This window comes from Cucurbita moschata, unplaced genomic scaffold (genome assembly GCF_002738365.1).
Source record: "Cucurbita moschata cultivar Rifu unplaced genomic scaffold, Cmos_1.0 Cmo_Scf00003, whole genome shotgun sequence".
Lineage (NCBI taxonomy): Eukaryota > Viridiplantae > Streptophyta > Magnoliopsida > Cucurbitales > Cucurbitaceae > Cucurbita > Cucurbita moschata.
Window position 1 is genome coordinate 6939102 of NW_019268519.1, and position 25516 is coordinate 6964617.

At 36.0% G+C, this 25516-nt stretch overlaps 3 protein-coding genes across 7 annotated transcripts in view; 2 read left to right on the forward strand and 1 right to left on the reverse strand.

The window, feature by feature from the left end:
• The window catches only part of LOC111435599 (serine/arginine-rich splicing factor SR30-like), a 5150-nt gene extending 1058 nt beyond the window's left edge, over positions 1 to 4092 (forward strand). For 2 of the 4 annotated variants that reach the window (XM_023073012.1, XM_023073019.1), the window contains 12 exons: positions 67 to 132; positions 307 to 381; positions 471 to 573; positions 643 to 689; positions 839 to 896; positions 1644 to 1693; positions 1846 to 1902; positions 1978 to 2177; positions 2251 to 2325; positions 3509 to 3548; positions 3636 to 3713; positions 3810 to 4092. In XM_023073012.1, coding sequence (XP_022928780.1) covers positions 67 to 132; positions 307 to 381; positions 471 to 573; positions 643 to 689; positions 839 to 896; positions 1644 to 1693; positions 1846 to 1902; positions 1978 to 2177; positions 2251 to 2325; positions 3509 to 3548; positions 3636 to 3713; positions 3810 to 3881 — 921 coding nt within the window. In that variant the 3' untranslated portion in view covers positions 3882 to 4092. The other 2 variants (XR_002709098.1, XR_002709099.1) reach the window with 2 other exon arrangements.
• An 825-nt stretch (positions 4093 to 4917) lies between these two features.
• Positions 4918 to 10802, reverse strand: LOC111435581 (E3 ubiquitin-protein ligase RFI2-like). The gene is made up of 6 exons (XM_023072989.1): positions 10347 to 10802; positions 9925 to 10094; positions 9178 to 9236; positions 6982 to 7007; positions 6502 to 6883; positions 4918 to 5902 (listed from the first exon to the last, which is right to left on the reverse strand). Exons 1-6 carry the CDS (start codon positions 10525 to 10527, stop codon positions 5434 to 5436), a joined length of 1287 nt encoding a protein of 428 aa, XP_022928757.1. The 5' UTR covers positions 10528 to 10802; the 3' UTR covers positions 4918 to 5433.
• Positions 10803 to 19599: 8797 nt separating this feature from the next.
• Positions 19600 to 24597, forward strand: LOC111441077 (phosphatidylinositol 3,4,5-trisphosphate 3-phosphatase and protein-tyrosine-phosphatase PTEN1-like). 2 transcript variants are annotated; one of them, XM_023077991.1, is made up of 8 exons: positions 19600 to 19933; positions 20415 to 20748; positions 21082 to 21258; positions 21872 to 21985; positions 22603 to 22791; positions 22957 to 23190; positions 23497 to 23598; positions 24081 to 24597. In XM_023077991.1, exons 2-8 carry the CDS (start codon positions 20458 to 20460, stop codon positions 24231 to 24233), a joined length of 1260 nt encoding a protein of 419 aa, XP_022933759.1. In that variant the 5' UTR covers positions 19600 to 19933; positions 20415 to 20457; the 3' UTR covers positions 24234 to 24597. The 2 variants fall into 2 exon arrangements, with proteins under 2 accessions (XP_022933759.1, XP_022933758.1); XM_023077990.1 differs by having other exon boundaries at positions 20419 to 20748.
• The last annotated feature ends 919 nt before the right edge of the window (positions 24598 to 25516 follow it).

Below are 25516 nucleotides of genomic sequence, written 5' to 3' on the forward strand. Positions count from 1 at the left end.
TTTTTTTTTTTTTTTTTTTTTAATGTTTTGCTCAGCTTTTCCCGACTAATTCTAGTTTAATTGCAGTATGGACCCATTGTCGACATTGATTTGAAGATTCCCCCACGCCCACCGGGCTATGCTTTTGTGGAGGTGAGGTTAAATCTTGACGCTTTTGGAACCCAGTCTCTCTGGCCGGAATATTTTTCATCGGAGTCCCTTCAAATTGGCGTCTTATCATTTTGGGTGTTTAACAAATTTAAATAGTTGCACTGAGCTGTTGGTGATCCTTAATGGAAAACCTTTATCGTCTTCTTATTTTTTCAGTTTGAAGATATTCGTGATGCTGAAGATGCAATTTATGGCCGAGATGGATACAAGTTTGATGGATGTCGTTTACGGGTAATATGCAACACACGCCTGCTGAAATTATTCTCCAATGATGTCTTATCCACGTATCAAAATATGATGTTGCGATGCTTGTTTTGTAGGTGGAATTTGCGCATGGTGGAAGGGGACATTCCTCTTCAATAGATCATTATAGTCGTAGTGGGAGTAGCCGTGGTGGTGTTTCTCGGCGAACTGACTATCGTGGTATGTATTTTATTTACTTTTACTGTCAAAATGTGATGATACTGTTGTCATAATATTTTGTTTGTACAGTTTTGGTCACTGGATTACCTCCTTCTGCTTCATGGCAAGACCTGAAGGTAAGCACAATTTTTCTATTTCAGGAAATAACCTACTATTATGCTAAGTTCTCCATTTCTTTGTTCGATCATATCCACCTTGTTAAATAGAAGCAAAATACATGGCTTCACTCTTTTCTACTAATTGGTAGTTTGTTTTTCGAATTTAGGATCACATGCGTCGTGCTGGTGATGTCTGCTTCTCTGAAGTTTTCCGTGATCGTGGTGGTATGTCATGTTGACTTACTTGTCCTCCTATTCTCTCTAACATATGACCCTGTGCAAGTTTCATTTGAACTCGTGGTATTATTATTATTTTTCTTTTGCTGGAATGGAATGCACGTTTAACCTTTAGAAATCCTCATGGATTGATAATAGTATTCCAATAGCAACCTTCACTTTTTCTTTCTCAAGAAAAGATCATTCTTATTTCTAAACACCTTCCCGCCTTGATTAAGATGAGGTCAGTACGGGGTGTCCTGATTGGTTCTATCTCAAAAAAAAAAAAAAAAGAAAGGAAGTGAAATCTAGAATAACCACTCCACGACTAGTTTAGTTGTAAGGCCCCAATTGATCTGAATTCCACAACTCTCTCAAGTACATGGGGCCACAACTAAAAGTTCTTTTTTTTTTCATATTTGGATCAATAATGTCTCATAAAAATTACAAATCTCGTGGTCAATTCCGGGTTCTCTTGAAACTGCTTTAGTATTTTGGCCATTCCATCAAGTTACTGATATCCAATTTTTATTTTTACCTCCTGCTATTGAGATGATCAAAATAGAAATTGGACAACAATGACTTGATGGATGGCGTAACTTTTATTTTTACTTCCTGCTATTGAGATGGTAGATCCTTTTTTCATTATTTATTTATTTATATCAATTATATTTAATGAGATCTATAATTGTGTTTTGTTAAAAAAAAAAAGTCTTCAACACTTCATAAGGGATTTGTTTCTTGAAATATGTGCAGGGATGGCAGGAATAGTAGATTATACAAACTATGATGACATGAAATATGCTGTAAGTTGCTTTTTAGACGGTTTTACTTGTAATGTCTTTTCTGGAAGATTTGCTTCATGTTTAATGGTGTCAGTCTTTGTTTTATATTCTGCGTTTGTGTGGTAATATATGTTATTTATGTTTGTCATTTGTAATCTGGCTTATTTCTGCAGATACGGAAACTTGATGATTCTGAATTTCGAAATGCCTTTTCTCGTGCGTATGTACGGGTATGTGGATTGGACGCTTATTTAGTGTGCTAAATTCTGTTTTGTTACTAATAATTTGTGTAACAATACACACAGGTGAAGGAGTATGACTCTAGGCGTAGCTATTCCAGGAGTCCTTCCCGTGATTCTAGACGAAGTGATTATTCTAGAAGTCCTAGTCGTAGTCCTCATGGGGAAAGAGGTCGGAGCCAGAGCAGAAGCCGGAGTCGAAGTAGAAGTCAATCTCGAAGCCTTAGACGTAGTCATAGCCATAGTCACAGTGGCAGGAGCACAAGGTATGTTTTGCAAAGTAAAGATTAAAATGATGAATCATGAAAAATTAAAATGGCACAATATTTTGTTTTGTAGTCTTTCTCCAAGGCTGAAGCACTCTCGTCGGTCGCCGTCAATTTCTGAACAATCCCAGTCAAAGTCTCTTTCAAGGTTTGCGGAATTCCCTTATCCTTATGATTTAATCTTCCTTTCCTAAGAACAGTATCTGAATTCACTGTTGCTTTGGTGCTGCTATTCTTTTATAAAATGGATGTCTAGTCTAGGCTTGTGTTTTCCCAGTGCTGGTTCCCATATCTCTTTAATCTGGACAGCTTTATATGTTGACATCTCTACAAATATGTTAAAGTTGTGCTTGCTTACTGCCTGTTGTATGGGACCACCGATTTGTGGTCATCAAGTCTCTTCATGATGTAGACAAATGTAAGGGCATTTGTTGTTTCTTGTTGGAAAATGTGTGGTGGCACTTTCTTTGTTTTTCATTTTTTTCTTGAAATGTTCTCACAATCAGAAATAATAAGTGTTCTTAAGTCACTGAAGTCATCTCTTCTTGAGTAAATAAGTGGTAAATGGAAGGAACACATAAAAGCAAAGATAGGTGGCAACCAATGGGGTTCAGGAGAATCTGCTTGTAGACATTGTTTTGATGATGCAAGGATTCTTGAATTTCATACACTTCATTTGCAATTTTCCTATTTATGGTCGCTATTTTTTCCCCAAAACTTTTTTCCTCTTTTTTTTTTGTTTTGTTTTGTTTTGTTTTTTAAAGAAATGTTTTTACTTTTCCTTTGGGTATGCTCGGGGTTAACAAAACAGAAGCTTATTGGTTTGGGCAGTCATCATCGTTTGTTTATGTTTTTTGCTAGATATGGGCTTTTGCGGAATAATTGAGACTTGTTAGGGGCTTGAGGGATGTGGTGCTCAATGTGCTTCTTTCAACTCTTTGGTTGTTGAGGTAATACAGTTTTGTTGATGAGCACCCAGACACATCCTCGATGATAATGATTCTTTCCCTTCCCTTATATGCATGTTTTCCCAGTTACTGCCAACACAATGGAAAAGCTCGTTGAGTTGCAATACTAGTGTTTGCTCCGTTGAGAATTAGTTCTCTGTACATCGATTCTACATTAGTTTGGGTTATAGTTCGAATGTTCTTCCCTCTCACTGTTTTGCTGCCTGTGTTTATTTGCTTTAATTCTTACTTATAATCAACTCTTGATGGGCTGGGATGAAAGAATTGAGCTTGGAAACCAGTCTTCTATGTATTTATTGTTGTTGAGCTTGGAAACCAATTCTCTTTGGATATTCCTAAGATTCTTTTCGTTATTGATTCCAGGTCAAGGTCGAGATCCAGATCAGGATCACCAGTTTCCTCTGTAAGCAGCCTTCCCCTTTCCTGGATTTCCTTGTGTGTATGGATAAGGTTTCACTTCTGGTTCTCATTGTTTTGTTTATTGCTGCAGCGTCGTGAGAGGAAATTTCAGAATCGGAGCAGATCTCGTTCCAAGTCCAGAAGCCTGTCCCGATCTCTTTCACCTGATGTAATATCCTTGATTCAGACATGCATATTTTTCTAAACTCAGATGGCATCTGTTCCCGAAGTTTTGTATTCATGATTTGATTTTTGACTTGAACAGGGGAGATCTGATCGAAGCCGAAGCCGAAGCCGAAGCCGATCTGTTGATTCCAGGGACCGATATTCAGAATAGATCATATTGTTATTGAGATGGGATTGTAAAGCGTAGAAGAGAGATTAGCGTTGGGTATATTTGGAGGGGGCTGGATTTAATGTGTGTGTTATGGGTGACTAGTATTTGACCCTACCCATGTTTCAGTGTATTTTGTACGTTGGTACTTGCTTGGTTATGTTTCACTTTAGAATTACCAAATGAATTTCTCGGGTCAAAATTTAATAAACAATTTACTTCCTTATTGTCATTTTTTAAGTTTAGGAAGAAATCCCAATTTCTTCCTCAAATGAATGGATCATCTTTGGGACCTTACAATGAAGGGTCCATACTTCGTGGCCTTATTACGCTAATAAGATCAATGCATCAGCTGCATTGCATGGATAGTCTTGGATACATTCATTCAATTGATCTGGGTTCTAGGGCTGTAAAAGCTCGTTGATTTATTATATTAATCGTTCTTTTGGTCTCTCTTTGCTTATTGCCTCTTCGAAACTAACCTTCCATTTATCCTTTGCTTATTATTGCCTCCTCGAAACTAACCTTCCATTTATCTTGGTTGGAGGTTTATGATGATCTCTCCCCCACAATCTCAGCATCACAATTCTGTTTTTGTCTGAATTATCACAATTCTAGCGGGCTTCTAAATGTGGGTGAGTGATTCTTGCATGTCACATGAGTTTGAATTTCATATTTTTATATACCTTCATATACCTTCATATTTTTTTTTAACCAGTAGATTAAGTTATGTAATTTACCAAATATTGGGCCGGTCGAACGGGACATGAAATTAATTAAATGATAGGATCGTTTAAATTCTTGCACGTCACATGAGTTTGAATTTCATATTTTCATATACCTTCATGTTTTTTTTTTAACCAATAGATTAAGTTATGTAATTTACCAAATATTGGGCAGGTCTGTTTAAATGCATGATAACTTGAATCAAATCAATATCAATAGAAGAACGGGACATGAAATTAATTAAACGATAGGATCCGAATCTTTCAGATATATATATATATATATATATTATGAACACTCTCATGAAGTCTGATGAAGTCAAAAACCAAAAGCTGACCTGTCCTGTTCTGCTCATACATTACTGAAACCACCACGTTTCATTGTTTACAAATAAACACTGAATATTTTCAACTATCACTGCAAGAATACAATTTACCAAATTCACTAATCTGGCCCTCCCGAGCTACCCCAAGTTACTCCAACATCCTTATGAATTGGATGGGACATGAACACGAACACGTACACAAACAGGAAAAGGATGTTACCTACAAATCTTAGTTTTCCCATCCGATTCATAACGTTATTCTATAACCTCCAGGGCAGACAGTCTCAAGGAAGCCAAGTCCATCACCACACTAACCATATCGGTAACTCGAAGCGAGCTTGTTTTTTTCCTTATCGGCTGCTCTCACAGCATATAGAGTCTAGCGGCACATCAACGACTCGGCCATTACATATCATCCCAATCATTACATAAATTTCAGTTTCAAGTCATCATAGTGATAGTTTTAGCCTCACCGGGAATCGGTAAGTAAATGTGATGGTTGGTCTATGACCAATTTTGCGACGATGCCCTCTCGGGACCATGCCTTTGACGAAAGCTGCTGGATCTGGTGCTTGGATCAGAAACACTGGCGGCCCCCTGATGAATCTCTCCCCAACCTGGATCTCTTTCCATCTGGTTCAAACCGAAAGAAGGCAAGTGATCTCTTTCCCATGGGTGAAAACGATTTGGCACAGTGTTTTCCAGTTGGAAATTATGACCCGATGATGCGGATGAGTAGAAATAGAAGCCATTGGGTTGATCAGATGATGAGGCCATGGGTGCTTGTGACAGCCCTCTGTGACTACTTGATCTTCTGGCACCAGAAATTGCAGGTGCGCGAATGCTTCCTGTAGTGCTAGGTTGTTGATAATATGCTTGGAGAGCTTGAACTCGGTCACGAGCACGTGCATTGCTGCCAGGATATGGAGGAATCATTGAGGAAGCAACCGAACTCCCAACCCTTGCACTGGAACTGTGAATCAAAAGAAGATATTGTTCAAATTAAAGGGCTTCTCTCTGTTTGAGAAAAGAGAATAGGGCTGTTTCTCATGATGCTTGCCAAATATAACTGAAGGCTGTATTATGTCATATAGAAGATTTAGGTCCTACTACAATAGGCAAACAATTAAGTGGTACACACGGCTATGAACCAGTATCGGAGGTAAGGAAACTGCCTCCACAACAAGGCAGCTTGTAACGGTGGACGTAGGCGGCTACAAATGGTATCAAAGCCAGACACCGGACAATGTGTTAGTGAGGAGACTGAAACCCAAAGGGGGTGAACACGAGACGGTGTGCCAGCAAGGACGCTAGGCACCGAAGGAAGGTAGATTGTGAGATCCCACATTGGTTGGGAAGGAGAGCGAAACATTCTTTATAAGGGTGTGGAAACCTCGCCCTAGCAGACGCGTTTTTTAAAACTTGGGGGAAAGCCCGAAAGGGAAAGTCCAAAGAGGACAATATCTGCTAGTGGTGGGCTCGAGTTGTTACATAGGCAATGCTGCATTGTATTTCTGTAACGTTAAAGACTAAGAAGTTCAACTGATTATATCCAATTATGTTAAGACATACCTATGACCAACAAGGAAAGGATGCATTCCGGATCTTGGTAGTTCAGTACCGACTCTAGTAGCAGATCTTTGGGCAACGGATGCAACCGTCGGCTGATCAGCACCAGCAACACGATTGTTTGTTGTGGAAAAGGGCAGTGAGTGATGCTCCCAATTTTGATAATGAAGATCCACGGCAGGAAATGCATAGGAAGATGGTACTTCACTGGGTACTGATGGGGGGCCATTCCAGTGACCACTGAAATTGGAAGCTTCAGAAGCACTTGAACTTGATGAAGAGGGATGAATAGGTCCAAAGTAAGCAATATATGGACAGGGATGAGTTGCAGAAGATACTGCGGTATGTTCGGCGAAAACTGCATGTTGTCCCAAAAGGTCATGATCTGCATCACAACATTATCAACCCGGTCAAATTTGGTTGCTTCCTCAAACTGCAGCTAAAAAATGGATCAACAATTTCTGTGGGGGAGAGAAATCTTACAAGCAGTTGACGAAAAGTCGCCATCCCTGAAAAAAGTTAAACATGAGAACGATTCAAGACATCAGGATGGAAGATTCTGTATTTACACAATAATTGCAACAAAGATCTGTCTAAATTTCTGTTTGGCTAGCAGCATAGAACAGCCCATACATATATAGAATCTGAAAATTTATAAAATTATTCATATGAATCTCATCATTCTCAGCAGCTGTCGTTGTTGATGAGAACGAGACCACTATTGAAAGGGAAAGGATCGTCTTCCCTAACGTGTTGTAAAGTAGGCAAAGAAAATTTCATTATTCAATGAAAAGTTTCAAGTGGTGCATAGCAAGACAACCAAATAGGCCATTAGAAATGGCATAAGTGCACCTACCAATAAAGAGTTACTAAAGGAGGAAGACCGGCAAGTGATTCCCTCTCATTCCAGTAACGTTCTTTCAAGTAAAGTCATTTTTCCTACTTATTCTACAACAATCCAAGAAGCAGCTTTATGACTCAGGGAAACAGTTGATTTTTGAGGCATTCATTCTCCCTTCTTGGTTGGTATTGCAAAGGCCACCCTTTCTAGGTCCCTCTTTATAAGAATGGCTGAAGAAGAGCAGAAGCTCCAGAATGTCCGTCCTAGACGCCTGAATTCATTCTCATCTTGATCAGCCAGGAACTTTTGAAATCTAAAGAGTGCAAGGAGGCTAAAATTTGGACGGTCAACCGAGCATAACATGCTAGTATTACATGGTTACGGTACTTTTTACCCGAACACATGTCACTTGCAAGAATTCTGGGGGAGTCATCCTCAAATGATTAGACCAAGAAACTCTACCATACATTGTACAACTTTTATTGTTCTTGAAAAGCCTATTCATAGGTTCATACCATATTGTATGAGAAGGGTAATACCTTTTGTATTTCTGTAAGAACATCTATGGCACCCCAGCCACAATGAAGATCCCCAATATCAACTATGGATAAACAAAGAGAGATTGAACAAATAAAAGAAAGGCAACACAAAAAAATAAAAAATAAATCCTTCCTTTCTTCAAATTGAAGGTAGATCAGGCAACCTTGTTAATTATACCCAAAATTAATCAAAATGAAAATTTCCAAATCAACACATTTGTTTGAGGGCCTTCATGGCAAGCTCTCTCTTTGTAGGCTTTACGTGGTGCTGGTGATCTCTCTAAAGCTATCTTCCAAGCTTCAACTGGAAAGAAAGACATGAAGAAGCAAAGGTATTTGAATGGATTATTATTCTTAAAGGCAGAGGTCTTGACACTAATGATTAAGTCCAAAGTACAAATCGTTTCCCTCCAACCGAAGCATACTTGATTATAATTTGTAAGAGAGGAGATCAGCTTTATTGAAGTTTCCCTTGCTCCATGTTCAATGGAAACTGCTTCAAACCTTCAATATGAATCTCTCTCCCCAACTCAGTGCACCATAGAAATCACTCTTGGTTCCATTGCTCCTTGTTAAAAAAGTAAGCCAATGTCTTACAATCAAATGCCATTAGAGCCACATTTTGGGACATTTTGATGAAGAGATTTTGAGATTGAATGGAAACATGGGATGCTATTGTTTGGGGTACTTCCTTATTGAGCCCTCCAACTAGAGAATTTAGTGGGTACTCTCCATCTATCTTTTCTTCCAATTGGTATGCCTGTTCTGTATTTCCCTGGAATTTTTTCCTTCATTCTCATCAATGAAATTATATTAGAAGAAGAAGAAACGTAACGCTGAGATGGTAGTTCTGAACAGAATTTATCGGGGAACAATAAAGACATCACCCACATCAAAGGCAGAAAAATAGCAATTCAGTGTCCATCCACATACTTACATTTAATTCTATTAACTAAAATCATGTGACAATTCAAGCTCTAAGATTTCTCGATGAGATTTGTTACTTTCCTTGAATCTTTTATTGAAAAGGATGTATTTAAGTTTTCAAAACTCAAGTTGATATCTCAGCATTTAGAAGGAAACAACATATTCTCTCCCACCTTACACTGCAAAAAAATGCCTTTAGTTCCAAATCCAAGCGGTAAAGTTTTAGATAGGAATCAGTTACCAACTAATAAGTATCAACGCATCATATATAACCAATTTAGAGAACAGGAACAGAACCAAGAAAGAAGACATCAACATAAAAACCAGAGCGTCAATTATCCTTATATCATTAATGAACAAATCAAAACTTACTCAAATGAAGGAGGAAGTCGAGCTAAGTTGCCAAAAGGACACCATTGAACTCCAAAGGCCTGCAACAAATCAAATTCCAGCTAAAATTTGGTGGAAAGAACTTAATACAATGAGTAAACAAGCAGGTCATTGACCCATTTAGAATATGAACTCATGCAAGATAAATCTATAAACACGATTTATAACACCCAAGTATTTAAACGTGAATGCACATGGAATTTAGGCATGTCGTTTCTGAGCATCAGCCACGAGCACATTTCAAATCAATTCACACAATGAACTATTTTAAATGATAAAACTTGCTGTCACCAAAGATATAGAACTACCTAAGAAGGCCACAAAAAGATCGGTCAACCTAACACATGTCAGACCATAAAAGATAAAAATTACAACAGAAGTAATTAAAAATAAACGAAAAATAATCAGTGATTAAAAAAGGAGCAACAATTTTTGGTAATAATTATTGAGAGGGAACTAGTTCGTTCGCCTTTTAAACAGTGAGGACTTCAAATGATTCCAAGTATCAACCATCTCCCTATGGGACACCGCTTTTGACTATGCAGATTAAAATCTAGAACAGTTGAAGAACATTCCCCAAAGTGAAAGGAAAAGTTTGCATCACAATTATCAGTTCCTGGTTAATTTAACTTCTTGTTCTTGTTCACATGGTGCCCTGATGATTGAAAATTTCCATGCATACCCACAACGTAACGTACATGAGTCAATCAATGAAAGACAATCGCTTACCATTTCTGAGTAGCTTAGATCATAGAGATCCTCTTCGTGGGTCCAATCATCCATACTAAAATCTGGAAACGACCTACAGCCATTAGCATAAAGCCATTGACCTTTTTCAATCTTCCGACAATTGGGGCATTGCATTGCCCCTTTAATGTTGAATGCCGAACCAATGCAATCTAAGAAAACAAAAGAAGTACAATAAAAGAATCAACCAAAAAAGAAAATATGTATCTAATCTAAACCATTTCCTTTTCTGACAAAAACAATTGAAACAACAAAAGCACAAACTTAAGAGTTGTAATTTCAGCAAAAGAAAAGAAGAAACAGATCTAAAATCACAAGGACCCTAAATCCATTATTACGCCCAAAATACACAAGTTTCAACAAGGGGGAACAAAAAAGAGGGGAATCCGTTAAAAAAAACCCACCAAGATGAAATTGATGGCCACATTGAAGCTTAGCCCAAGATCTATCTCCAGAATCGTCAACAACATCGAGACAGATCGAACACGGGACAGAACCAAAGGACTTTCCACAACCGGCACCACATCCTCCGTCACCATAATCGCCATCTTCCGCCACCGCTTCGTCATCGTTACCCAACCCCATGTAAGAACCAAAAATCTAAAACCCCTAAGCCACCAATCGAAGAACAAAAAGAAAAAAAACAACAAAAGAAACCAAACAAATCGTTGAACAAAAATACAAATCGAGATTCTAGTGAAGGAGGGGAATTCGTAAAAGAATCGAAGTGGAAAAGGGGAAAAAGAAGAGGTGTTCCTTAAATCAAAAGACAGGGGTGAACGAACAGACGAGAGAGAATTTCTGAAAGAACAGAGATGTAAGGAGAAAGAAGAAGATGTTTTTTCTTTTTTTTTTTTCTTTTTTTTTTTTTGATTTTTTGTTGGTTCAGACAAAAGATACATAATAATAATAATAATAATAAAATAAAAAGGATTTGGCCACTGTTATTTTATCTCAAATTTGAACAGTTGCATTTATTCTTTTTTTTTCTTTTTAATTAATTTTGGTAATTACAAATTATTAAATTAAAAAAATGAAAATTTAGACAAATTTAAAAATTTCAAGATTTATTAAAAACTTTTCGATATTCAAAAATATGAATTACAAAATTAACCTTCTATAACTAATCAACTCAAGGAATTCTCGGGTACCGAATCACAAGAAATCAGCCCAATTGGAAAGCTCTGATATCAAATGATAAGGAATCACTACAAGTGCCTATTGATTAAATATCTTAAGACAAGAACACTTGTTTGAGATTCAAGTCACTCTACGAGTAAGATCGATTGTGTCAAGTTTGAATGATTCTACATGCAATCTAACGTCTATAGAATTGGCTAAAGAAAAGCACGAAGGCTCATTTTACTGCATTTTTTCAAATTTCTAATAGCATATGGCTTTATCTAGCGTTAAAATTAAAACCCTTAACCTTTCATTTAGCACCATGGTAACTTTTATATTATGACCATAATTAGCTACTAGGTAAATAAGTCTTAAGTACATTAAAGAAACACGATAACTCTAAATTATTATCTATTATCAATTTGTAACCATCTAAAAATAAATGAAGTCCGTATCTTGAAGCCTTTATTGCATAAATGAAACTTAATTCTTCGTTGAGATGTGTTAAGAATGAGAAACAGAGGTGAGATTAAGAGTAGGATATTCATTAATGTTCGTCTACTAGACAACTTCTAAAAATAACTAGAAAATATACTTCCAACCAACTACACGAACAAAATACCAACGAACTCTACAAACAACAGAAAAATACTAATTGATCTCGTTGCGCTTGCTTTCACTATATGATCCCTACTATTGTAATTAATAATTAAGTTACGACCTCTTTCCCTAGTCGCTGTATTCTTGCTCAACCCAACATGCATTTTCTATTATAGTGCTGTGCCGGGGCGATAGGCGCACTGCAGTCACGTAGCAAAAAACTGAAATGCATCAATCCCCACTATTAGTTCCCACTCTCTTGCCACCACTTCTGATTCAAAGACCAAGACCAACTATTACCAATTCCCAGAAAGCAAGCAATCTCCATTGGAGCGGGAATAACTAGAAAAGTCATTTCCAAAACTTTAATGAAAAAATTAGCCAATTGTATTTTAGTCGAAACATAATATGGTTCGATGATTCTAGCTTGTACGTTTTTCCGAACTATATGACAATCTATTTCAATGTGTTTCGTGCATTCGTGAAAAATTGGATTGACTGCTATATGCAATGCTACTTGATTATCACAATACAACAATTCTGGTTTAGACAGTGGAACTTTCAAGTCTTGAAGAATGTATCTTAGTCAAGTTAACTCTAAACAAGTATTTGTCATAGTTTGATACTCGACTTTTGCTGATGATATGGACACATTAGTTTGGTTTCAAGAATTTCAAGAAATAATTGAATTTTCCAAAAAGAGGCAGAACTCAGAAATAGATTGTCTGGTAGCTCAACAACCACCCCAGTCAAAATTGTAATATACTTGTAATCTCAAGGTTTTGATGTATCTCAGAACTCGAAAAGCTGTCTCCCAATGTGGTTTTCTTGGTTCATGCAAAAATTGACTAAGCATACGAATGAAATACACTATGTCGAACCTAGTAACAGTTAAATATATTAATCTATCAGTTAACCGTGGTGTTGTTTGAATCATTCAGCTTTTCTCTTTATGTTAAAGAAACCTTCAGATTTTGTTCCATAGGAAATTTTTCTAGACGTGTTTTTGTAAGACCTATGTTTTGAAGAATGTCTAAAGCATGTTTTCTTTGAGACATAAAAATTTCTTTTTTAGATCGAGAAAATTCAATGCTTGGGAAATATTTCAAATTCCCTAAATCTTTGATAAAGAATTTCTCGAGTAAACAAGTCTTGAGATGTTGAATTTCTTTAAGATGATTGTCTGTCAATAGAACATCATCAACATAGATAAGAACAACAGTGAAAGAAGTACCTCTATTCTTAGTAAATAAAGAGTCATCAACTTTTGACGGAGTGTAGCCTGAATTTTGTATAGTGGCCGAGAATATGGAGAACCAATTGCGAGAAGCCTGTTTTAACCTATAAAGAGACTTATGTAGCCGACATACTGTATTCTCCCCTTGTTGGCGAAGACATGGTGGTAAAGACATGTATACTTCATCGTTTAGATTACATGGAGAAAAATATTTTGAACATCCAACTGATGAGTGAACCATTTTCGAACAGCAACAATAGTGAGTAAGCAACAAAGTGTAGTAAGTTTCGCTGTAGAAGAAAATGTCTCTTATGTAATCAATACCTTCAACCTGAGTGTATCCCTTTGCTATCAGTCGAGCTTTATAACGTTCAACAGAACCATTATAGTTGCATTTAATCTTGTACACCCAACGACAACCAATAGCTTTATGGCTAGGTGGTAGAGGAACGAGATGCCAAGTATGATTATGTTCCAAAGCTGTAATTTCAGCATTCATAGCCTACTGTCATACTGGGTCGCCAACTACCTCATCATAGGTTTTAAGTTCTGTCTGGACTGTAATAAGAGCTAGAAAGTACATTGAGTAGGAGCAAAACGAGAGAATTAAAGGTAATGATGAAGGGAATACCTTGTGCTAGTGATGAGACTTGAGCTAGAGGTTAAATGATTGACTGCAGAAGACATATCATAATCATTAAGCCAAGCTGGAGGCCGTTTGGTACGAGTAGAAGGGTGTCTTATCAGATAACAATGGTGATGATGTTCTATTTATAAGATAGACAATAATTAAAATGCATTCTTCCCAAAAAATTAAGTGGAACGTCTGACTGAAAGAGAAGAGACCAGCTACATGTAGGATATGACGATGCTTATGTTCTACGACTCCATTTCGTTGTGGAGTATAGACGCTGAAATTTAATGCCACAAGAAGTAAAAAATGGTTGCAAAGATAGGAACTGAGTCTCATTGTCTAATCTTACTATCTTCATAGAAGTGTGAAATTGGGTTTGAACGAATTTACTTTTCACGGTCAAATTCTATGTTTGGTATAGAGGGATATTTTGGTCATTTCACCTTAAACTTAATACCGAGAGATAAAAAGTTTTGAGTTTTGGTTTATCAGATCTGATAAAATTATATAAAATTGGATCCTATAATTTAAGTACGTTGTTCTCTGGATAATTTTTCACAACTTTTTTGAAGGAATATTGAGGCAAAATGCACTAGAAGATGGAATTCCAACGAGTTTCAAGAACGAGTAGTTTCTAGTTTCGTTGGAAAACGGGTAGAAAACTCTTCAACTTTGATGAAGAAACCAAGCTGAATCGAGTTACACTATATCTATACAAGTTACACTATCATGAATCCCGACTCTAGTAGGTTCCTATCTCCTTACCACTCTCGAAAAGAAGATTTAGGTTCATATCCAATTTATTCCGAACCTCTCATTTTTCTCTTGAATCAAACCTTTTATTATGCAGATTCAGCTCGAATCAACATCAATGCTAAACCTATAATACTACCTTTATCTTGGTCGGCCAAACAAAAGATGACAACAAAAAAACGGTGCAACACTTGAGATCAAAGAAAGTTTTCGAGGAATTATATGCACGTAACCGTCTTAAATTGTAATCGACAAATAGATTTGTGTATCTATTTGTCGATTTGTTAATTTTGTACATTTGACTTAATTTACTATATTTAGTTTTTGTCTTGTTGGTAGAGTAAAAATATTGTTTATGAATATACTGAAAACGAACATATTAAGATGTTAAACGTTTATGGTATCGTGATATTGACAGGCTCATGATAAGTCTTAAGGAGAACTGAAGTCCCGTTCCTATTTTTTTGTTCAGCTTTGTAGCTTTATCGAACCTTAGATGAGGTTTTTCTTTGCCAACCGAACACAACTCATGCAGAATCTAAGTTTATTTAGCAACACATGTCACTCCTATGTGCATGTTCAATTGTCTGTGACTTTAGCGACCTGCCTCATCTCAAGGTCAAGGTCTCTCATCTGCAATGTCGCATCTCATCCCATTATCATCTTGCCATCTAGGTTTTCAACAACATGGCCCACGTATCCTGATGACATTCCAATCTCGAGATGTTATTGACCCTTATTGCTTACTCAGACATGATTATCAAGAGCCAACCTCATAAGTCAACGATATCGTCAGGACATCTCAACATCCATCCGTCCGAGTTCTATCGAGACACGAATCCTCTCATGACCATGTTGAGTCATTTATAGATACCGTATTGAATTGCAGGTGCATATATTAACCTCGACACATGGGTTGGGGCGTAATGTACGCATTGCCCATGTCGCCTGATATTGTTCTTGAAAATTTTATTTTCAAAGAAAGACGCCCATAAGGTAGCTCAATTGGGCCACAAGGCCGATAGATGGTATAGAGCTAACAACATATCTCTCCCTATAGTACATTTTTGTAATGACCCGAAATTTTCTACTTAATTTAAGGTCGCTACTGTATACGTGTCATCAACGTTAAATGCGGAAGACTTCATTTAAATTTCATAAAACATAACCTTTATCTTAAAACACAACTATAGACTTACGTGTTTCGAAAACATCTTTAAAATGACACAACAAAAGACTAAATAAAATAAATAAGCGTTTAAGTTAAAAACATCATATTCTAGCCTAAGTCTAAGAAAATAAATACCACTATCCTATGTATGTGCTCGGGTCTCGAGTTGCGATGCCGTCGTTAGCCGTACATGAATGCCTTGCCTTAACCTGAAAAATGTAGTAGCACATGACTTAAGTATTTAGAGAAATACTCACTAAGTGACCCCACTATTGGGAGGTTAAATGCAAGAACATGCGAATGCAATGACGGAACCTATCCTTTCAATCTATTTTCCTACGGTACTGTCCTAACGGGTAATTTAGACGTGTACCATATACTCTACACACAACCCATACGTGCGGGTATGGGCTCACCAGTCAGTTCGCACACCGCTGGGCCAACTTACTTGTCGGGCGAGCATACACTGGGACTCTCCCTAGGCCGGATACTCATTAGAACTAGTAACCGTCACGGCAGCGCTATGCAAAACATAATGATCATTGTCCTGCCATTGGATGTACGCGTCCATACCCTCGTGATGGAATAGGGGAATCCCCCTAAATGCATGAGCACATATAATGCATGAGGTCTCCAACATTTCTACTTTTATCATTAATAAATATAAACCCCGCTCATCTTTCATGCTTAACATGTCATTTCTCATTTTTTAGTCTACGTATCATACATAATCCTAACGGGATTACATTTCATTTCATTTATCGTGATATCATGTCATTCATAACATGTTGTATGCATACTATTTAGAAAACATAACATAACGCTCCATGCTTTTAACATGTCGTTTCATAACGTGCAATTCATACAATAATTACCTCAATGATCACACAAAACAATCTAAAAATAACATATCACATCACAATATATCATATCATAAACGTGTCATGTCGTAAACACTTTTTGATCATATCGTTCCCTAACTTATCATAGCCTTAACGTTCTTATACCTATCACAGTCATATCGTTACGTGAACGTACCTTAGACATATCATCACATGAACGTATCCTAACGCTATCGTTCTATCAATGTATCACAAACCTATCCCTTTCTACCCATATCCTAACCATATTCTTTCATTAATCTCCCCTGTCCATGGCACTCCGGTATGTAACCTAACCTTAATATTTCATGAACGTATCTTACTCTTATTGTTACATTTCATTTTGTGCATCCTTCTCGTATCCTATCTCAAACAAATCCTTGAACACATCGTATCATAATTATTATCATACAATTCACATATTATAACATAACAGAAACATAATATAAGCATACCAATTCACAGATAATTCACACATGTAAGTATATATGACAGGTGTAGAACTATAGGCACTTGTCAACATCAAGTATAACCATGCTGATAGTAAGGTCACTTACCTGGTTAGCTTAAGTCGTTGTCACGAATATATTCTTAATGAAAGTTCGATTTCGTCATTTAAAATCCAAACCAACCTATGTGAGCCCATAACATCAATTTCAAGTTTTAACTCTATAAAATTAGTTTTCTAATTTACCTTGGTCATTGTAAAAAGTCTTGAAATGTATATATATAAATAATGCTATTTTCATCTCAACAAAATTTAATGGAGTTCTTTGCCTTCAGATATTTTCTGTTTTATTTTTAAATTTTGTTAAACAAATATTTCCTCAATCTCCTTCCTCCCCCTTATAATTATTTTCATTCTGATTTTTCAATTGTGTAAACATATATTATTGGCAGTTTAATAGATTGTTTGGCTAGGAACTCACATATTTATAGATCTGCCAACTAAAATTTTATTGATCCTTATTTCCTATAACTTAAAATGCTAACAAAAATTTAATTAATTGGATATGGGATCTGATTAAAATATGAAAGAAGATTTTATCACAAATTAATTTCTTATAAAGTAACTAGAAAAAGAAAATCTGAGATAAGATTTTATAGTAATAAAACCAAAATCTCTCCAAGTAAATCTCCATCATATCTACTTCGGTTGAAATGCCATTTTATTTTTTCTCAAATCTAACATTTGACTTTTTTGTTTATTTTTAGGTTAATTGTGATATTGTGGGTGGTGAGAAAAGAGGACGCACTTGTATGAGACTTAGTGGAGAGAGGTGGGCAAATTATTTTTATTTGTTTATTTATTTTTATTATTATTATTATTATTTGGGCTATTACAACTTTGAAGCATTTTTTGATCCGGCAGAAGTAGATGTGATTTCGCAGCTATCTTACAGCCTCATGGAATGTTTATCGAGTGACCCTATTAACACTAAATTTGGTGAGCTTTCATCTTTCGTATAGATAGACTTAACTCTAGAATTGCATGTCGAAACTCATACTAGAACCTCGACTTTTGAGTTGAAGGCCCAATCCCTAATTGATCCTTCTTCAAGCCTATCTTTGACACTCAAGTCTGTTGGATGATGGAAGTCCCACATCGACTAATTTAGGGTGTGATCATGGGTTTATAAGTGAGGAATATTAACTCTTTGGTATGAGGCATTTTGGGGAAGCCCAAAGCAAAGCCATGAGAGCTTATGCTCAAAGTCTATCTTTTGTTTTTGTCTTGCTTAATCCTCAACTTGGCTTCATTGCACACTTCTCTTTGTGTGCACTGTCCTCCTTGATTGCATCATAGTACTCTTTTGTTTTTGTCTTGCTTAATCCTCAACTTGGCTTCATTGCACACTTCTCTTTGTGTGCACTGTCCTCCTTGATTGCATCATAGTACCTGTCTATCTTGACCCTCATGTGGTGGTGCCACTGGAGGGTCGTCATCTTATCTATTTATATGTGAAGGTCACAATCTACTTTCTTCTTAGTATAGTTATGACACCCGTCACACACTTTTATGCAGGCCATCCGTCACACACTTTTATGCAGGCCATCGGGATCCTATATGGACAACCACACACACTTACACCTTGGCAATAACTTTTATGTATACATATACAGTTAAAAGCTACAAATTTATACTATTAACCTAAAAAGTGATTTAATATGTTTTTAAATTTTAAATTTTGTGTTTACCATTTTTTAAATTAATAGATTTATAAGATAATAAATTAAATTGTGTTGTAAAAATCTATCGAACACCGTCAAAATTTTAAAAATATATTAGACATAAAATTAGAAGTCGAAGAACGTATAAACGTTAAAAATTTATAGAACTATTATATAAAAATATAAAAATTAATAAATTTATTAGACATTTTTAAGATATATATATATAGTGATGTCCTACGTTGGTTTGGGAGGAGAACAAACCACCATTTATAAGACTGTGGAAACCTTCCCGTAACAGACGTGTTTTAAAGCCTTGAGGGGAAGCCTGAAAGGGAAAGCCCAAAGAGGATAATATCTGCCAGCGGTAGATCTGAGACGTTACATATATATATATAAATAAAGGATAGGGTCAAATCATATGACTTGGTCAAGAGTAGAGACATGTTGGCTAGCATTGCAACAAGTGAACATGTACACACGAGTGGTGTATGGTCAAACAAGCATAGTTTCTGCATGTTCGATCGACAAAGAAGAACCTTGCCTAAAGTTCAATGAAGGCGCAAAGCCATTTAAAAAATTATAACGAGACTTCAGTTCTCTTAAGACTTGTCATGTATGTTTGTACGGACGTATGTATGTGTGTGTATATATAATAAAAGCAAGGATAACTTGGTCTAGAGTAGAGACAAGTCAGCTAGTATTGCACCGAGTGAACATGTACGCACAAACGTCGTATATGATCAAACAAACTTAGTTTCTACATAAGTTGTGTTCGGTGTGCAATAAAGAATCTTGCATGAGGTCTGACGATGTGGCTTGAATTTGACCTAAAAACTTGTTACGAGCGTGTCAAGATCATTACGTCACACAGTTAAAAAAAAATGCAAATGCATAATTAAAAATAGATTTTTGGGAGTAAGGAATTGGAACCATTTAAAAATAAATAAATAAAATTTCCGTTATTTTAAGAAGTAGAGAGAGAAAGAGAGAGAGAGAGAGAGAGTTGTTATTTGTGCCGCCAATAGCAACGGTCATAGAAATTTCCCTGAAATTCACTTCACGTCCATAACTAACTATTGACCCCAAAAGCATCCATGTTTCTTTGTTTTGCCCTACAATGGCGGCCATCTTTCCTCCAAATTTGGGGCTCACAACCTCCCTCCAGATCTCTCTCTTCTTCCTCCTCCTCCCTATCTTTCCCTTCTTAATTCTACCTCCCTCTCCCTGTCTTGCCCTAATGGACGCCATCTTCACCTCCCGTCCACCTTGAATTCCACCTCTTTTTTGTTCTCTAAGGCTTTTCTAGGGCATTCCATATCTCTCATCTTTCCAACTCTTTAACAGCTCCGGATTGGGTGCCCTAGAACTGTCTGCTCTTCGTTCTCGTCTGGGGAGCTTATGATCATCATCTAATCCTGGTAATGCCTTGTTTTTATCCCCCTTTTTTTGTGCTTTCTGGTTTCTTTGTGCCTCTGTTTTTTTTTTTATGGATTTGTAATGTAGTCGAACGCCTTACTGAAAATTGTGGAAATCAAGCAAATGGTTTGTTAATGTTAACGGAAAAAAGAAATTTGCGATTGCTAACTTTGCATAATGGATCAAGGAAGGTAAATCCATTTTTCTCAAGTAGAGAAAGTAAATCCATTTTTCTCAAGTAGAGCAAGTTTTGTTTCCTTGTTCGAGATCTCGATTTAATTTCCTAAGCACCTCATCCTCCAGAAGCTAACTTGCAGCCATTAAATTCGTCATTCAACTGTAGAACGTGTAAATTGTCACTTCATGAATCATTCATTAGTGTGAAAAGATTGAAACTAACACTAGTGTCTTTTATCCGAAAGGGGATCGGAAAGTAGCAATTGGTGCATGTATGCTATCTTGGACTAATTGCTTTCTCCATAGGTAGCTCTACCATATATGAGGAGGAACCTGTCACAGTGATCAAATGGGGGCTAAATTTTCAAAGCCGAGTCAGGCGAAGGACTCGGCGAAGGTGGAAAACCTTAGTCTGCAACACCATCTCATCAATTATCTATCAAAAAGCTTTTACATCCGTAACTTGGTATCCAAGCAAAGGAGGCGCATGCTTGTCGCCGGCTATGATCTTGACATGTCATACATCACAGATCACGTTCTGGCAATGTCATTCCCTGCCGAACGTATGCGTGCAATGTATCGTAACCCCCTATGGCAGGTAAAGTCCGTATTGGACATGAGGCATCAAGGACACTACAAGGTATCATTCTGACTGCTTAATTATAAATCATTCAATCTATCATATCTTTTACTAAACTTGTAGAAGTTATTACTTCTATACAAAACCCTTTTTCATGGAAACTGATTATAACCAGAAGTTTTATGTTAAAATTGCAGTATGTAATGTAAACATGTCCTAATGGTAATGGAATTTTGAGATAGCATGAATTTAGAAACGATTCATGATAATATTTTTTTGTTATAGCGGTCTTTATGATTGCTATACTTTTAAGAGCTTATCACTTCCTGTTATGTGCCCTGGAAAACCTCCATGACTCGTATGCATCTTGATCTTTCTTTTGGGACAATGCAGATCTATAATCTTTGCATTGAAGAATCATATGATCCATCACATTTTCATGGGCGTGTGGAGTCATTTCCTTTCGATGATAATCATGTTCCACCTCTACAGATGATCAAACTTTTCTGTGAAAATGTCTCTTCATGGCTATCATCCCACCCAAAGAATATTGCAGTTATACATTGCATGGTAATTGAGACCTCCTAGACAAGTCTAAAATCGTTGTTCTAGTAGATTTTCCCTAACCCTTTCAATTTCTTCATTTCCTCCTACCTGTTCAATGCTATAAATTGCATGGTAATTTAGTATATCTAGTATGATTATAATATTTTGTCAGTTGAAATAGTTTCAAGGAAGATTTTGCTTTTATGCATACAAGATAATGTATCTGATAGCTTTGCTCAATCCAAACAAATTGAGCTATTATCATGAGACAAGCCTACCCTCTCAGTTTCTAGTTGAATGGTTGTTTTATTGCTGCTATTTTTGTTTTGATTTTTTCCACAGATAAAAAATGGTTACTGTTTACAGGGTTAATTTATTTTGCATCTAAATAGATTTACGTTGGTTCCTAGTTTTAGGAAGAGTCATCAGATATAATTCCTTCAGTACTTGGTGTATCATTGAAAGCCATCACACAGCTACCAAACTATTGATTTAAAGCCAGGGGAAGAGCATGACTGTTGTTTGAAAGAAAAACTCTGGAACAAGAAATATAAGAAAAACATTTTCATGTCTTTATCTTACTTATTTTTTTGCTCCCTTCATTTTTAGTTTCAAACTACTTGTAACTACGTTTCAGGCTGGAAAAGGTCGAACTGGATTGATGGTATGTGCCTACTTGGTTTACTGTGGCATGTCACCAGAGGATGCACTTCAGCTGTATGCTCAGAGGCGGACAACCAATAATGAAGGAGTAAGTCATGTTAGGTACTAGAATTTAATGGTAGTGTGGCATCGTAAGATGGTTAGATTTAGTAGCATAAAACTTTGATTTGAAAATTCAGCTCTCTTTTGTTATTAATAATGGACTACTATCTAAATTTAGCAATCATAGGTTGAGAGAGCGGTAAAATATTGACCTTGCCATGTGCTAGATTACTATTTAACTCGAATAATGAAGTATTTTGACCATAAGTTTGATTTTATTACCTTCTTACTATCTTTTCCGTTATTTTCACGATATTAACACATGGATTCTTGATATAAACTAGAACTAGAATAAATCTCATCATTTAATATGATCTTAAGAAGAATAGGAAGATGGAGTTTCCCTGTCTTAAATCTAATGAAGAGGGATAAAGACTATAACCTATCACATGAAATGAAGAAAAGACAAGGCAAGTAGTTCAAGGTATACTGTGAAGATTAGAAGTTTGGTTAAGGGAGATAAAACAGCCCAGCTCAATGAAACAGTTTGTTTTGTATTTTGTCACCGTATCTTTTCAAATGTATTTATGTGTAAGTTTAATATAACATCTTAAAGTTTGGTGCTTGGTTATTCACATTGATATTTTCTTCTAATGTTAACAGGTATCAATTCCAAGCCAACGACGGTACGTGGGCTACTGGGCAAAGTGTCTTTCCTTTCCCAAGGGAGTTTATAATGGACCACCTGAGGTGAAGTTGCCCGAACCGTGTAGGAGAGAGTTGCAGAGAATTCGTCTTTATGACACAGTTAACACTGAATCAATTTTCTTTGTTGTCTCAGAATTGCAGGAGGTAATTTATATTTCAATTACTTCTCACACTATCCTTCATATGTTGATAATCTCATCTCTTCATTGCTTTCATTGCGAACCTTAATCTACTAACTAATGAAAGGAACAAAACACTATATCATCTTCTTTTTACTTACATCAAGACTTCATGCGTTAATGTTTGTAGATTCCTTCTCAGCTGTACCGTCCATCTATGGAACTTACCAGGAATCGTTGCAGACAATTCAAGAAAGGTTATGAGAGAAATGACAGTCCTCGTTACTTTTTATCTTTTGTTGAAGCCAAAAACAAAGGGAATGAACCAGAACTCGAACCGCACCTTGTTGTTCAAATGGACACCGAGTGTTCTGCACTGTACCACAAAACCTGCCTTGACTACAATTTTGAGAAGCCACTACCAGTAAGTCACAAGAAAGATGCTCTTTCTACCATTACTTTTAACAATCATTTGAACATCCTTTATTTCTGATGCACACAATGTACAAATTACTTGGAAAAAACTGATTTTTTACGTCAAATTTGCTACATTTCTTTTGGCAACAATTCAGTAGGCCTTGCTTTGGGAACACGTTAATTGAGTTCTACAAGACTCATAGAAGAGCTAACATTAAATTCTACAGTGTTTGATTTTGTTCACTTAAAATGCGCTTCAAAGTACGTTTGTCTGTCTTTTCTTTTGTTAAGTTATGAAATTTGACTGTAACAGCTAACTGGAGATGTGCGCATCATATTCTACGCAAAGATGTTCGGAGGGCGTCTCTTCTATGCTTGCTTCAACACAGCTTTCATTAAAAACAGCTTGCTACAGGTACTTCTTTGACTCTGATTTTCGACTGCTTCTAAATCCTTGCTCTGCTCTTGAAAATTATGATGTCATACAACATGGGAGCAACTCTTTGTCTTGAAGGCTTGAACTTGCACTAACTACTGTGATGGAATTCTCACATTTAAGGCTCACATTTAGTTCTTATGGTTTGTGTTGGCTTCAATTATCCCTATGGTTGAGATGATTTTGTCAAATCTCTTAAAATGTACCTAAAGTGACCAAATATATGTAGTTTTCTCATGTGACAAAGAAAGAATTTTATATTTATAAGGTGAAGAGAGACAATAAGCTAACATCCAAAGAAAATGGGGTGGGTAAGAGAACCATCAACATTTAGTCAATTATGGAAGTTTTGATAGATTTAACTAAACAACTCATAAAACTATAAGAACCAAACACAAATTATAGGATTAGGCAAAGTGAGACTCTTCTGATTCACCCTTTGATTGATGCATATAACACAGCTGAGGTTGCCGGATTTGGACAAAGTTGGGAAAAAGGGAAGGTCAATTTGTGGTCCTTCCTTCTGCTTGGAGTTGGTATTTGGTCCTGCGAATGCAAAACACTCATTTTTTACTCCATCAGATGACGAAAATGCTAGTGATGATATGTCTTAAAATCTCAATATTCTTCGTCTAGACAGATCGGAAGTGAAATGCTAGTGATGATATGTCTTGAAATCTCAATGTTCTTCGTCCAAACAGATCGGAAGTGAGTCGTTTGAAATCACATTATCTCCTGTAATCAATCATCTTCTCAGTGAGCTAACAATGATCTTCTCAGCGAGCGAACAACTCTCTTAAAATCATCTCTGTATCCATTGGACTTTTCTATTGGTGGAAGGCATTAGGAGGAATGAGCACGAAGTTTTGTATGTTTAGACTATGAAATTTTGCAGGAAAAGTTCAATGAAAAAAATCAGTTTTGTATATACTTCAAGGTGACCATGATTCAACTTTTATGAACCTACTCTTGTGCCTATTCCAAGTGTGTTTCAACATTTTCCCATTAAGTTCTTTCAATGGGGGAATAACAGAACAGTTAATTGTTCGTTCTTTTAAATGTTCAAGTTAACATTTTCATATGCAGCAAGATTTCATTACAAAAATTGGTTTCTTTTTTTTTCTCAATAAATTAAAACGGTGGTAGGAAATTGAAAGAATATCTCAAACATGTCATTAAATCTGTTGGATTCAAAATCCATTTTAAGTTTCGTAGTTGGAAATGCTGGGCACTTTTTAAGTTTCATAGTTAAAAGTTCAGTGGTTGTAGTGGTGAGAATGAAACCTTCTAATATTTTATATACTAAATTATGTTCAATATTGACAGTGTTGGATAATCTATTAACAATATTTCTATGAATTACAAACCAAACCAAAGATGATGTATAGAATAATAATAATTATTACATTAAGAGGCAAAATTTATGCAAACTTTCAACTCTCGGAACATATTTCAATCCTAAACTTTAAAAAGTTTCATGTTTACCTTAAACTTTACCTCATTTATAACATCAATTAATGTGACAACTAATGTGTAAAAATTGATTTTGACATGATATATTTTGAGATGAAATGAAATTGGAAAAGAGCAACCGGCTTGTTATATAAAGTCGAGCTTATAAATAAGCTTGGATCCTTGTTCCAACCATTTCATTTTTTATTTTAAATGAAGCATATAGATATTACTTTCACCAATAGACTTTCTTTTACCTATGTTTTTCAAAAAAACATTTTTTGCCCATGTTTTACAAAACTTGGATAAATTTTGAGAAGTGAATTTATTTTTTGTTTTTAGAATTTAGTTAAAAAGTTCAAAGGTTATGAAAGAAAGTTAAAATAACGATGAGAAATGCGAACACAAATTTCAAGAACTCAAAAAAAAAAAAAAAAAAAAAAAA

Excerpts from the sequence above, each read along its gene's own strand:
- LOC111435581 (XM_023072989.1), bottom strand. The coding sequence starts at position 10,527 with ATGGGGTTGGGTAACGATGACGAAGCGGTGGCGGAAGATGGCGATTAT. Across the intron at positions 9,237-9,924 it reads ATCTAAGCTACTCAGAAATG|GCCTTTGGAGTTCAATGGTG; the intron begins GTAAGCGATTGT and ends GATTTGTTGCAG. Across the intron at positions 7,008-9,177 it reads CGACTTCCTCCTTCATTTGA|GGATGGCGACTTTTCGTCAA; the intron begins GTAAGTTTTGAT and ends AACTTTTTTCAG.
- LOC111441077 (XM_023077991.1), top strand. The coding sequence starts at position 20,458 with ATGGGGGCTAAATTTTCAAAGCCGAGTCAGGCGAAGGACTCGGCGAAG. Across the intron at positions 20,749-21,081 it reads GGCATCAAGGACACTACAAG|ATCTATAATCTTTGCATTGA; the intron begins GTATCATTCTGA and ends GGGACAATGCAG. Across the intron at positions 23,191-23,496 it reads ATTTTGAGAAGCCACTACCA|CTAACTGGAGATGTGCGCAT; the intron begins GTAAGTCACAAG and ends TGACTGTAACAG.